The sequence below is a fragment of the Pelodiscus sinensis genome, chromosome 1 (genome assembly GCF_052426305.1).
Source record: "Pelodiscus sinensis isolate ZL-2025 chromosome 1, ASM5242630v1, whole genome shotgun sequence".
Lineage (NCBI taxonomy): Eukaryota > Metazoa > Chordata > Testudines > Trionychidae > Pelodiscus > Pelodiscus sinensis.
This window is the reverse complement of record NC_143052.1, coordinates 107,862,618-107,877,502: the sequence shown is the minus strand read 5'-3', so window position 1 is coordinate 107,877,502 and position 14,885 is coordinate 107,862,618. Positions and strand designations below refer to the sequence as shown.

General features: G+C 37.9%; 1 protein-coding gene across 2 annotated transcripts in view; it reads left to right on the top strand.

The window, feature by feature from the left end:
- Positions 1-13,133, top strand: part of RESF1 (retroelement silencing factor 1) — a 38,869-nt gene extending 25,736 nt beyond the window's left edge. For both annotated transcript variants that reach the window (XM_075940457.2, XM_075940472.2), the window contains exons 2-5: positions 753-839; positions 4,124-9,880; positions 10,567-10,641; positions 11,140-13,133. In XM_075940457.2, the coding sequence (XP_075796572.2) occupies positions 4,171-9,880; positions 10,567-10,641; positions 11,140-11,291 (5,937 nt within the window). In that variant the 5' untranslated portion in view covers positions 753-839; positions 4,124-4,170 and the 3' untranslated portion in view covers positions 11,292-13,133. The remainder of the gene's footprint in view (positions 1-752; positions 840-4,123; positions 9,881-10,566; positions 10,642-11,139) is intronic.
- The last annotated feature ends 1,752 nt before the right edge of the window (positions 13,134-14,885 follow it).

The following is a 14,885-nucleotide window of genomic DNA, read 5'->3' as shown; positions in this document are numbered from 1 at the left end:
GTGGGCTGTTTTGGGGAAACTGTTGATAAATTTGGTAGGGACAATAGCTGTGCTATTTTGCGGGTACTTAAATTCTGCTTTTGTGGTAACAGAATGCAGATGATGACGTTGGCTAACCTGTTTTTGCCCTCTAGTCATAAGAGAACAAATGACAGATTACAATGTAACTGGCACATTGTAGGTTTTTCACACCTCTTTAGGTGCTTGTGCATGTCCTCTCCAATGTAGGGTGGTGTTGGGCACATAAACAGTTGCTAGAATTTTTTCCCAAGTGGCATCTGTTAGATTAGCACTAGCATTCTCTGATGCCACACTGTTATAGTGCTTGTGCAAAGGAACCTGCTGACACTACTCATTGATAAATTAATTATAAATGCCATTTGGCTTACTGTTTCAAAATAAAATTCAGATAATGGGAGGATTTTCTTTCTCTTACTGCTATATTAAATATATGAATTTCAGGCATTGGTCACAAGTGAAGTGAACCACCAAACTTCTGCAGTATAGTGTACAATACGGTGTATAATTCATAGTGTTGCATTAACTATTGATTTTGTTAACCAACTTAAGTGACGTTTTATTTAAAGATATTTGGTGGCGCTTCTTATTACATCAAACGCAAAACAGAATTGTCCTTAAAATTAGTACTCAAGTATGCGGGTGCAGTTATTTTAAAATATTCAGAAATTAAAGGCTATGTTCAAGAAGATCCTCAAATAAATTAATATCTTTCTACTTTTAACTTTTGCCAGGTACTACAAGTGGTTGATGCTTAAGAATTGAAATATAAATTGGATTCACATTGCCTGTCACTAAATAGCACAGTTACTTCAAGTCAGGTAAGAGAGTAAAGATCAGTCTGTACAGTGCAACTGACCTATTACTAATATAATTGTGTATTTTCGTGCTTTTGTTTTTGGCACTTTGAACTTGTTCATGATTTTACCAGTGCTCACAAATATTTTACTAAATTCTTAAGTCCTGCTTTTAGATGGCCTAGGCAGGTAGGCACCTAAATCACATGGATTTTTAATAAGGCTTTGGCCTGGTCTGCACTACAATTTTTTGCCTGTGTATATGGATAGGAAGGACGTGATTTGTGACAGACATAGTTGTGCCAGCAGAATCTCCTTGTGTGGATGCACTTATACCAACAAAACACAGCTGTACCTATGCTTGGAGCATATTTGCAGTATAGTTGTATCATCAGAGCATTCCAACTGTAGACCTAAGTTAGTCATTTAGGAACTTAAGTGACTTCTGAAAATGGGACTAGGTTTATGCGTCACTCGGGCAAAATTTTCAAAAGTGACCATGCTTCCCTTTTGGTCTATATTGACACTGACCTGCTAAAAAGAGGGACTTATTAGCATAAGTCATGATCTCATTATCATATTTTCTGCCTTTTCTTTTTGCTCAAGGGGATTTTGCGCAAAAAGAAGCAGTGTAGATGGTTGCGCAAGATACTTATGCCTGTCCTGGAGAGACATTTGCAAACATTATGCAAATGAAACGCGGCAAAATGCTAATCTGCGCTTCATTTGCATAGGCTCTGCTGGCAAAGCCGGCAGTGTAGACAAAACCTAAATGTTTGTTTTTGTCACTAAAGTAAGATGCTTTGAACAAAGCAGGGATCAAATGTGAGATAACTGGATCAGATGCAAACAATTTCCACAGTACAATGGCATATATAATAACTCTTGGATAGACTTAAGTCTTTTTATACTAGATATTAAATTATAAATTGGCAGTGATCAGTTTGTTTATTCCAGCTGATCTTTTCTTATAAGTTCATTCCTTCCTCCGCAAAGGAGGAATTCCACTGTCTCAGGGTTGCACAAGTCCTGTTCAGGGTTGCACAAGTCCATGGATAACTGTTCAGCAGCTGTCCCTTTAAACCACGCATCCGCATGATTCAAAGGGGCAGCTGTGGGGAGCCCAGGGTCAGCTGGGGAGATCCCAGCTGATCCAGAGCTCCCCGCAGTTTTTCCCAGAAACCCGGGGTTAACTGGGGTCTTCCCAGCTGACCCCAGGGTTTTGGGGAAATGCCGCAGGATCCCGTGATCAGCTGGGGACTACTCAGCTGACCCCAGGCTTCTAGCAGCATGCAGTATAGCATGGAGCCCAGGGTCAGCGGGGGACTCTGAGTCCCCCACTGATCCTGGGCTCCATGGCTTTGAAATGAACAAGAGCCCGTGGTGGGTACTCTTCTGCATTTCAAAGAAGGCACCCGGGTGCAGCCCAGAGTTAGCGGGACTTCCCGCTGGCCCCAGGTTGTACGCGGATTTCTGCATTCCTCATTTGAAATGTACAAGAGCCCCAGCGGAGGCTCTTGTACATTTCAAAGGAGGAATGTGGAAGTGCCTATCAACTAGTTGATGGAAATTCCATCGACTAGTCAATTACGGTAACCACATTTTAACATCCTTACTTCTGGCTATTCCAAGCTCGCTGGCTTTCCCTTGGTCTTTATGGCTTTTATATAGCCAGCAAGTGATTTGCAGTAGCAGGTTTTGGTGGTGATGGATAGATGAAGTGGGTAGGAAGATCATGCAGCTATGGGAGGGAGTAGGGGAGAAAGAAGATCTGGGAATTATTTCCGTTCCGTTACTGATTATGAATGCATTTCAGGATATCTGTAAACACCCTCCCTGAAGTGGAGCCAGTCTCCCCCTTAAATTCAGGAGCATGGAGGAACTTTATGGGCTTGTGGGTTACAAACAACCTCAACATCTGAGGGTCACTTTAAGCTAAGACAGATCCTAAACTACCAAAAAGTCAGCAGTCCCACATAGGTTTGTGAATGATGGTCCTATTCCAGCCTAGAAAGGGAAATTCTTGGTTTTGCATGGAAGAGGAGGGCTTGATTGGCACCCTACACAAAATGGGATTGTTGACACTTCCCAGTGAGCTTTCTAAAGGCTTTTTAAGGATTGAGGGAAGAAGGAAACCATGAACTATGGAATGTTCCCCAGAGTTGATGCTCCCTGGGAAGAGCTCTTTTATTGAGTACAGGGAGTCCCTGGGTTACATGGATCCGACTTGCATCGGATCCCTACTTACAAACGGGGTGAGGCAACCCCGCACTACCTGCTTCCCCCCAGCAGACCAGGGAGATGCGAAGCTAGCGCCCCCTCCCCCCCCCCCCCCCCGCCCCGCAGACCAGGGAGACGTGGAGCGGCTTTTCTCAGCAGACACCTCAGCTTGAGAATAAAGGACTGAGGGAAGTGAGGTGTGGGAGAATAAAGCTGAGCTCTGGAGAAATGTTTGGCTAGAGTTTCCCCTACAATATGTACCAGTTCCGACTTACATACAAATTCAACTTAAGAACAAACCTACAGTCCCTATCTTGTACGTAACCCGGGGACTGCCTGTACTTTCTATTGCCCATGTGAAATTGGCTTTTCTCCTTTAAATCTCCAAGTCACGTAAATAATGCTTTCTCCTAAATAAGAACATAAGAGCCCTTTTGTTTGAAAGCCAGTTAACCCATTATGAAGGGCGATGCTTATCCATTAACCTGTCACATCCCTTGTTGAGTATCAAATTAATGAAACAGTAATTTATAAAGTTGCATACAGCAATTAGTGATCAGTTAACTAACTGCCAAGAGAGGGAAAATAACATCTCAAATGGACCTGGAGAAAAATAGGAAGCACATATTTGAGTGAGAACTCTCTTAATCACAAATTATTTTCTTTTGCATTTTTTCATATTTGGGAGTATGCTTCTTTGTATATTAGAGACTTTTTATAGTGAAGCCTCTTTCTATAAAGTGCCTTATGCTTTTAGTGCTTGAGTTGATACTTGTAAATGTTTGAGTTCAACTGTTTGTGCTTGTTGCTTATTTCAGCCTATTATTATAGACAAGTCCTTGTTAAGCAAAAAGGAGTGAGAAGAAATTAAAAAACCCAAATTTCATATGCTGTGGCTTTGTTCTTTCATAACTTAATCATATTATGGGAAAGAACTTTAATATACTTTTTAGCATTTGGAATTTTTGATGTCAGTGTTATGGCTCATAAGTGAAGTTGCTTTATGGAGCAATTTCAAAAATCCACTAATTGTTTGAATAAAACCATTTATCAGTATAAATATAATTAATATCTTGACATCTTTTTAGAATTTGGAGTTTAAACTCGACGGAACAAAAAGCAACATCAAGACAGGATGGACTGGAATGTAAGACCACCCCAAAACGCTGATAATCAGAATAACTTGCAGTGTCAAAATAGTTTGGGAAATCATGGAATTCATTTTTCTCAGACTTATTCTAATCCATGTGCTTTCCCTCAGACAAGCACATACTCTGCTCAGAATTCTTGTACTTACCCTGTAAGTAACAAGACGGTATTTCTGCAGTCTAACAACATGAACATGGTTACAAATCGATCGCCTTTTCAGAATACTGAAGGATACAAAACATTGCAGCAAGCATTTCCAAAAGAATCTGTACCCACTAGAGTTTTTGCTACCTCGCAACGTTCATTTGAGAGGCATCCACCTTCACGTGCACAAATGAGAAGGACTGCTCCTAAACAGGCTACACGTTTGCCCATAGAGACTACTTTGAATCTTTGGCCAAACTCTGTCTCCAACATGCAAGTTTATTCCCAGTCAAGACTAGCTAGTGTATCATCACAAGCAAGCCCTGGAAACAATGTACAAGGTATACCTCAGAAGCCACAGAATCAGTATGTGACCATAAATGCTTATCCTATGCAACCTCAAATAGCACAGCCTAATTTTACAAGAACAGTGATGTTTTATCAGGGTAACCAAGCATGCAATTCATCTTCAAAGGAGCTGCCAGTAGGATGGGTACCCCAGTATAACTTGAACGGGCCTGCCTCTTCTCAGCAGTGTGCCAGTGTACCTGTTAATCAGTCATCAAATGAGTGTGTAAATTCTCAACAAAACTCTTTGACTTTTGCTTTGCCTACGCAACATCTCCAGCAGCAAGTACACTGTCCAAGCACTCCACTTCAGGGTACACATTCATCAAGTACAAACACTGCAATGGCCGTACAATCACAGCAATATGCATCTGCCCAAATTGGCTCTGAAGATCATAATGGAAATCCTCCACCCTATATGATGCCTGCTAGTTATGATCCTAGAGCTACGGCACAATCTTTGACAGGACTTCAACAGGTAGTCCAAAATATATCTAATGAACATATACAAAACCAGCAGAAACATGCATCGGATCAGAGTAATGCTACTTACATAAAGGATGTACAGCAGCATTGGCAGACACTAGAATCTGGAGAAACTAGTCAGGCAACTGGAAATATATATAATTCACATGGAAATGTGACAGCAAAGCAATCTTTCAGTGAAACAGCTAAACCTTCAACATATGTTTTAGAAAGACATTTTAACAGCATGCAAGAAGTTGTGACCGTTCCTTCTCAGCCACAGAATAAAATAGCATCAGTACAAGAGAGCCCAATTAGTGATTCAACAGATTTGCCTGATAATTCTAAAACTATTTCATCAACAGATAGTAGATTGAAAGTGACAAAAGAGAGTCTGGCTATGGAAGCTCAAAAACTTCTGGAAATTAAAAAAAAATATGCAATACTTGAAAGGGTTTTTTTAATAAAACAAAAACTCTTGGCATCTTCAGAACATAATAAAATGACCTCTGATCTTCCTCCACGTAATCAAAAAGCTAACGTTAAACTTTTTCCACATGTGGCCAATCAGACTGAAACACTTTCACACACTGGTACAGCAGGAATGAAGAGTCAGCAACTGCCACTTCTTCAATCTTCACTTGAAGAAAGAAACGACAAAAACATTACCAACACAGGCAGTGAAGTATTAGATAAGACATGGAACAGTTGTAGGATTAATCAAGGACATTCTGCTTCAAGATCTGTTTTGATTTCCTATCAGGATAAATTCCCAGTTCACTCAAATAATCTTGAGAGAACTTCAGTATTAGGTCCAAAGAATGCACCAGCTGCTGACCCTGCGCAAGAGACCATGAAATGCACTGAAAACACTTTGGATTTTAGCAACTGTAGGAGCTCTGATAGGGTTTCACCAAAAAATATATCAGTTAGCACGGGGGAAGCCTCACTTCTCCAATCTGTTTTAAGTAGCATGAGTATTTTGCAAGAAAAAAAGTCTGGTAATCTTGCTAATGAAGTGCCTACCCTGTTTCAGAATGAAAAAGTGACTTCAAATTTAATACTGTTAGGTGGAAGTTCATTGCCCAACAACAGTGAAGCAAAAGGTTCTATTGAGGCAGTCCAGTGTTCAATATCAACATGTCCTGAATTGGATCAGCGCAGTAAAGGCATTTGTTCTCAGCCAACTGAGAACAGCAAAACTCTGAATAATAAGATAGTCAGTACTACTTACATAAGTTCTCTTGCTTCAGAAACAACTGAACTGAATGTAACAAATGGTGTAGCTGAGAAAACACCACCAGCAGTTGTTATTGGAAACTCATTTTCGAAAATGAACTGTAATACTTCTATGGAAGAGCTAGCAGCATGTCTGGCTTTGTGGAAAAAGTGTCCTTCAGACTCTGTGGACATTCAATACAATCAGTCATACAAAAAAATAGACTCAAATATGATTTCATCATCTTCCGAAGGATTTCATGATCGGAGCACATGTCATATCTTGGAAAACATACAAAATGCAATGGCTACTGATGATGAAAATAAAGTTACAATAAGCACAAATGAAACAACTCTGTCTTCTACTACCCCTGTTGGGCAAAAACCTGATACGTTGGGTTCCAACTTGGTAAAGGGTTTTGAACCCCAAGTTGCTGTAGTTTCTCCTTTAATACTTTCCAAGGAGAGAACTCCAAGCGAACACCAAGAAAAAAATCCAAAACTTTCTGCTGAAATAATTTACCCAGTGGTTGAAGGAGATAAACAAAAAGGAGTTCCATTAATTGGAAATACCAACAAAGGGATAATGGAAACTACTTACTTAGTATCAGATAAATGTATTCCAATACAGAAAGTGGACTCAGATAAGCTGTACACCAAATCAGCTGATGGAAACAAAATAGTAAAAGATGCTGTGTATTCAAACTGCTCATATGATGGAAACAAAAGGAATGATGATCATTTTGCACAAGAAATGAGAGAAACTAATATGCAGATGAGTTTACAAAACAAAACTTCTTTGTCCCAAACAAGCACAGATGGTTCAAGTCCAGTGTCTCAAGAATATCAGACAAAGAATAAAGTTTATGAGGACTTAAGAGAACCTAGGGCCATTACCACAATTGTATCAGAGGACGATATGTTACAGATTTCCAGTGTATGTTCACTTGTTGAAGGTGATGCATCTTATGATTCACAAATAGCCAATATGTTCTGTTCTGTGCCTTCCAAGCATTTAGAGAAAAATGCCTTGTCAGAAGAAAATATCTCTAATATAAAGCCTAAGGAACAACAATTGGACGCTTGTAAAGGAGACTCTATAATGAAAGCCAGTGTGTTTGAGGGGGAGAGTTGTCTCCCATTACAAAATACTCCATCTAAAGCAGTATCTGCGACAAAATCATTAGATGCACCAGGTTTAGAGACGTACTTGTGTGATATTAGTCAGTGCATTGAAAAGATTTTTGAAGTGGAAAAAAATAAAGGTACTTCTAAAATTATGAGTAGCTCAGGACAAAAAATGACGCAAAATTCAGTTTCCAAGAACGGAGAAAATATTGTTGATGTTAGCCAGAACTTGATCAGAAACAAAGAAGACCTGTCAGTTAACATATTTGGTGAAATAGATTCCTGTTCTACTGCAAAAGAAGAAAATACACAAGAACATATACTCAGTGAAGGTGAAAATATAGTGGCAAATGGGATTAGCGATGATAGTGTAGTACCTGTAACCTCTCTAAATGATCAGCTGACAGAACTTTTAAAAGAGTTTCCTTATGGGATTGAGGGTGCAGATGTACTGATGAAAGAGCTCACTAAAAATGAAGATCTTGTGAGAGAGCCATCAAAGAAACAAGTTGAAAAAGGAACTCATGCTGATAGCAAAAGCTGTGATTCTAAGGACCCAATAAGCCAAATAAAAATCACAATATTAAATTCAGAACAAATGAAAGAACTGTTCCCAGAACAGAGTCACCAGTCGTCTAACAAAGTTATGGTGGAAAACATTGAAAATCAAGAGATGAAAATTAGTTCATCAAAGGGGGAGACTTTAGAAAGCCATATCCAGCCAGATCAGAATCTAGACATGGAGAGGGAAAAGAACACACAGGAAACATCAGCCTCAAAGCAAGAGAAAAAATTTACATATTGTTGTTTAATGGGTTGGTTAGCTTCAGTTTATGCAGTGCCAGGGTGCTCATGCAAATCTAGAGAGGATATTACTTCAGAAAAACAAAATGGTGGCAATCAGTCTCCAGAATCTGAAAACACTGGCTTAAAAGGGAGACAGGAAACAAGTAGTAGAACTGGTCCCATAACAAAAAAAAACTGTGCAGTGGAAAATAATCTGCAGCTTCCTGTCAAATTACATGATACAAGCAAAAATCTTGCCATAGTAGACAAAGATAGAAAACGTGCACCAAACTCCACAATAAACAAAGATGTTAAGAAATCAGTAAAAACACACGTAGACGTAATTAGACCTTTTCATCCTTCAGAGAAAAGAGAACCTGATAAATTTAAAAGAATGAATGGCCAGCAGAAGGGAGACATGCACCTGCATGTATTGACTCCTTCTTCAGGAAAGGAAGTTGAGACCAATGAAACAGATCCTCAGAAATGCACAAGGGAGCAATTTGCTGCAGGAAAGGTCCATCGTACAAACAGAGGACATTTGATAATATCAACTGAAAAAAAAGAAAAATTCTGTAAAATGTATTCTTTTGAAAAAGATCAAATAGAAGGCTTAGTCATTAAATCTGAGAGACGCGTCCACAATTCAAAAATTTCAGAAACTGTTGAGGTCAAAAAAAGTAACGTACATGAGGAACATAATCATAAAAAACTTTGTGAACAGAGTGCAGATGAAACTCACAGAGTTAAGAGACTTAATTACACATTTAACAAAAATGTACAAATTAAAGAGAAGACAAAACGGTCAGCGGAAATAAAATATAAATCGGATAATCATCATGGAACTACAAGAAAATCCCCAAATGCAAGCACAAAAAAATATGAACATTCTCAGCATAAATCTGTAAAAGTCTTACCTTTACAGGAACGTTTATATAGACGAAAACGGAAAGAAAATATGATTGGAAAGAGAGACTCAAAAAAACCAAAATTGGAAAGTGAAAGAATCAAATATGAAACACAGACTTTTGAACATTCAGGGTATAATAAAGAAAGCACTAATTTGGCAAATTCTGAGAAATTTGCAACATCAAAACAAGAAAATGTCTGGAAATATAAAAACTTCTTAGCAAATCATAATCATATTTCCAAACCACAGAAAAAAAAAGGGCGCCCTTCTAAAAAGTCTAAAACCTACTTTTCTGGCAGAGAGAAAGACTTGGATGTTACAAACAGAGAGAAACCATCTGAAAAAAATCCACAGTTGAGTAGAAAAACTAATAGATTGAAAATTTCTCTCCAAAGGGAACAACAAAAAAACTATCTGAATAGAGTTGCATTTAGACGTACTGCCCAAGAAAGCATTTGTCTGACAAAACTAGACACATCATCTGTCAAACCTGTATGGCATATTAAATCTAATAACGTTCCAGAGCTCAGCCAGGACTTGAAAACTAATAGCTCAACATCAGAAGAGGATAAACTACACAAACCACACATGCTCGAATTTAAATTGTGTCCAGAGATATTGTTCAGAAATACAGCCACTGATGGGGAGAGTTTGGATATCTCACTCTCATCTGAAAAAGACAAAACCCTTGTGGCAGGTACAGTTTAAATTACACTTTTCTTCTTGTCTGTGAAACTATGTAAACAATAACAAGGGGTCTTGCAGATGAAAGGAGGCAATAGGTTCGATGCTGAGATGCAAAGTCAAAAGTGGTTTATTGCTGGTATTGAGCTTAAAACCACACACCCTTGATACCTTTTGTGGGGCGGGGATGGGGAAGAATTGATATTGTTGAACAATAATGATGTATTGTTCTTCTGTGAAATTAATACATAGTAATTCCAGTCTCTTAGATTCCATGTTTATACTAAAACTGTAAATGAGGGGTGGCTCAACTTCTTGACACTCTGAGCTACACATGATAATCTTAAAAAGTACATGAACTAGGTGTGCCAGATGAGTCTTGGGGCTTTCAGCCCTGCTCATTCTGAAGCTCCAGCAGGTCCCTCCCACAGGGCTGAAGACCCAACACCCCCATCCCTGTAGAACAGAAGCCCTGAGCTCCCCCAACCCAGTTTGGTGGGGGGGGGGGAGGGGAGGGGAAGGGATCTGTAAGATAACTGTAAAAGAGCTACATGCATTTGACCACTACAAGAACAATTTAAGACTGAACACTTGCTTGATTTCCTATTATACGTGGCTTGGGTGCTTATAGGTGGTAATGATGAGTGGTAATTGTAAGATTTATTTTTCACCTCAATTTTTAATTTTTTTTATTTCTAGGAGTCAAAAGTAAAAAGGAAGATTGGTTAAATTATATCCCAATGAAGCAAAGAAAAACTGAAGAAACAGCTCAAGGTGAAATGACTTGATTTTTTTTTTTACCTTGGAATAAAATATAAAGTACATTTTGCTTGGCTTTGAAAATGGTTAATATACAGTACAAGATTTTAGCAAAACATTATCTCTAGCACTGGCACTTGCTCAGCTGCACTAGTGGGAGCTGAATGCAGATGTGACTGGTGTTTTCTGGAAATTTTTATTGCCCTAATGCTCCATTTGGGTTCAGCTGAACCAGCGGTAGCATCAGTGGGAATATTTTGCTATAATTCCATAGTGTACACAAACCTAAACTGTTTAGACTACATATGACTGTGGGGTAGGGACTTAAATGCTAGATTGTTTAGTAAATCAGGTTATGTAGTAATTGTTTTCACAGTGGGTTGTCTTAAACACTTCACATGTAAACACTGATTCTGGACTCAAATACTTGCATTTGTATTACACGTTATTTTAACAGGTACAACATAGCTCAGTTTATAAGTAAATGATAAATGTTTCATGTTTGTCTTTCAGTTGATGACAATATTCCACTTGATGCAGCAATACAGATCCTTGAGGGAAATGAGGCTCTTCATGTTCCAGACAAAGACTCAATGTTTCAGACCTACAGGAAAATGTATCTGGCAAAAAGAAGCAAAAGCCTAGATAGTAGCTGTTCAAAATAGGACTACTTTAATCATAAAACAACTAAATGCATTTGTGTAAACCAAATGTGTTGCTGATCTTCACTATGCATTCATTTTTTGTTACATAAGCAAGATCTTATTTATGAAAATGTCAGTGTTAAACATGTTATCTGTTATCAAATGTATTTTTTTTCTTTTTCAAACTACAGGCCTTAATTGAAGCTTGCAACATCTCATGAGCATTTAAGCCATCCAGACTGTTTTATGAATAGATCAATTTTACTTTCTGGTTCTGGAAAATCTCCTTTCAGAGACTTTCCATTGCTGGCAATGGAAATAATATGGCCAGTGCAATGGGACCAATGGTAGATTCCTAAGCATAATATTTTCTATTTATGCTGTTGTAATTAGTTCTGTTTTTAACAATGTTTTCTTATTTTGGGGGAAAGGAGCAGTAAGATGTTACTATTTTTGTTTTTACTTTGCATACAGAACTATGCAACAAAGCAACTGAACTTGAGCATACTGATCAAACATTCCATGAAGTATTTATGCTGCTACTCAGTTTTACTAAACTGAGCTTTATAATACTCATTAGAAAATAAGAGCTGGTCTACACTACAGCTTAAGTCATTGTAATTTATGTTGCCCTGGGTTGTGCAAAAGTCATCTTCTGAGTGACTCAAATTACATCCACCTAAGCGCTCTCCATGCTAGTGCTTGTTGTCAGGAGATGCTCTTCTGGCAACATAGCTTCCACCTCTTGCTGAGAGGGAGTAAGTATGCTGAATGGGGAGAGCACTCTCCTGTCACTATTTTGTATCTTCACCAGACATGCTACAGCAGGACAGCTGCTGTAGCATCATGCTCGTGTAGATTAGCCCATCATCAATAATTCTTTATCTTAACATTTGTACTGCAAATTGATGACCAGCTGATGCTTTTCACCCCCCTTATAGAGTAACTCTCTCCTGCTTTCCTTATACTTGAAAGAAAAGGGCAATAGTTGAATTCTAGGAAGTTTGAATTCATGTTGTCTAAGCTACAGTCACTGGTTAAAGTGAATAAAGTGGATTTCTATTCTTTCTAAGCTACATTAGCTAATGTTTAAACTTACACAGACACTGTGACTTGTATTATATTCACTAATTGTTGGTGGTTTTGTTCCTTTTGCTCGCAGTGTTCAGAATTTTGAATTTAATCGTATTTTTTCAGAAATTTTGGCATTTGATTTTTTTTACATGTTTAAACCTTTATAATGAAAATATAGTGAGTGTAGAGAATTAACTTGAACCATTTTCATATGCTAAATAAAACTTTTATTTTGAGCATTACATTTTGGTATTATGTGCCGGGTTATTTTTCTGTTTTACTGATTGCAGTTAATTGTAGCTGATTGAATTTTTATGATCTGAATGGATATTGAAAGAAAAAAAACTGCATGAAAATTTTTTAATAAAATTTCTCAAGACTATTTCAAGGCAATGCGAAATTAAGTACTAGAGAATGCCCTTAGTGTGAAACTCCTGACTTCATTAAGGGTGTAGAGATATAACTAAGGGTAGAATTTTGGCCTGAGCTGCTGCATCTGAACATGAGATTGGTGTGCATAGATACTTAAGATCACCTTGTTTGTTTGGCATTTCCCCAACCCATACATGAGTTTGCGAAGAGTTGACACGAACACTCAGAAGACCCGCTCATGCTTCTTTTGGACCTGGATGTGGACAACTCAAGAGCTATTCAATGGATCAGTCCCACTACCATTTCCATATGACTGTATAATAAAGATATGTATCTTAAAAATGTATTTTAAACTAGGACTGTCAAGTGATTTTAAAAAATGAATCACACTGTTAATAAAATACCATTTAAATATTTTTGGATGTTTTCTGCATTTTCAAATATTGATTTCAATTAAAACGCAGAATACAAAGTGCACAGTTCTCATTTTATTTTTATTATAAATACTTGCACAGTAAAAAGAGAAAAAGAAACAGTATTTTTCAGTTCACCTAATACAAGTACTACAGTTCAATGTCTTTTATCACGAACGCTGAACTTGTAGAATTATGTAAAATAATTGTATTAAACAAGTAAAACAATATCAAGTGTTAGCGCCTAAAAGTCCACTCAGGCCTAGCTCTTATTCAGCCAATCACTTAGACAAACAAGCTTAGTTAAAATGTATCTGCTGTCTGGTGCTTTTTTAGTGTCACCCAAAAGTGAGAACAGACATTCACATGGCATCATTGTAGCCACTGTCATAAGATATTTGTGCTAGATGGGATAAAGATTCACATGGCTTTGTGCTTCAACCACCATTTCAGGGGACATATGTCCATGCCGATGATTGCTCAATAATGATCCAAAGCATTGCAGACCAATGCATGTTCATTTTATTATCTAAGTCAGATGCCACCAGAAGGTTTTCTTTTTTGGTGGTTCAGTTTCTATAGTTTCTGCATCAGTGTTGCTCTTGAAGGCTTCTGAAAGCATGCTTCATACCTTGTCCCTCACATTTGAGACACACTTCAGAATCCTAAATTGTGGGCTGTTGTGCTGTAGTTATTTAGATATCTCACATTTTTGCTTTGTGATAGGTTGACCAAAAAGTAGGACTGCCCTAAAGTTTTATATTGTTTTTTGAATGCAGTTATGTAACAAATTCTACATTTGTAAGTTGCAGTTATCATGATAATTTTCAGTGTAGTACTTTTTTGTGGGGATGAAATGAAAGACACTATTATGTAAATATTGGTAATAGTGCAGTGTACACTTTGTATTCTGTGTTGTAATAAAAATTAATATATTTGAAAATATCATTTAAAATATTTAATACATTTTGTATTCTATGGTTTAACGTGATTTTTACAATGTTTGTAATGCGTGAGTTAAGTGCAATTAATCAACAGCCCTATTTTAAATTCATGGTTCCCTTCTTTCAAAAAATAGAAAGGGGGCTTTGCGAGTGATTGAGTATGAGTGATAGACTGGATGAGAGCATGTAGTGACCTAATAACAATTAAGTTCCCCATATTAGGAGGGGCACACTGGTGATTATGGACAATATTGTCCCTGGCCAGTTTTTAATATTATTTGGGATAATTGACGTGTTCTTTCTTTTCACCTCCATAACTCCTTTCTGACCCCCACCAATACATTTTTACTGTCCAGAACTTCATTGTGCTTATTTGTGCTACTTCAGAAAAATCTGAAGGTGTTCACCTGATTTTTATCAATAAAATGAATGAATGGTATTTTTTGTTTTAGTTTGACGAGCCCTGCAATGAGAGATCTTCTTTTTCAAGCGACATCCCTATGGGTCTTCCTGAGCAGGCATCTGTGTGTTCCACTGCCATAGACTAGATTATTTACAGCAGTACTTGGAGAGTGGGGTGGGGAGAGTCGCAAGCAGGGTGGGTGGCATTGTGCTGTGCAGCTGCGTATGCTCAGTCCCCCTCCTGTCAGTTTCTTCTTGCCATCCCTATTTTAAGATGGAGCTCTGTAGTGCTCTTCACTTAGCATTATGTCATAGCTCAAAGTAGTTCATTTTCAGTTGTTTCTTCTTCTGTTACCCTCCGTTCTCATCCAAGTTAGTCTTCCTAAAAAAAAAATCACTAAACAAACTTT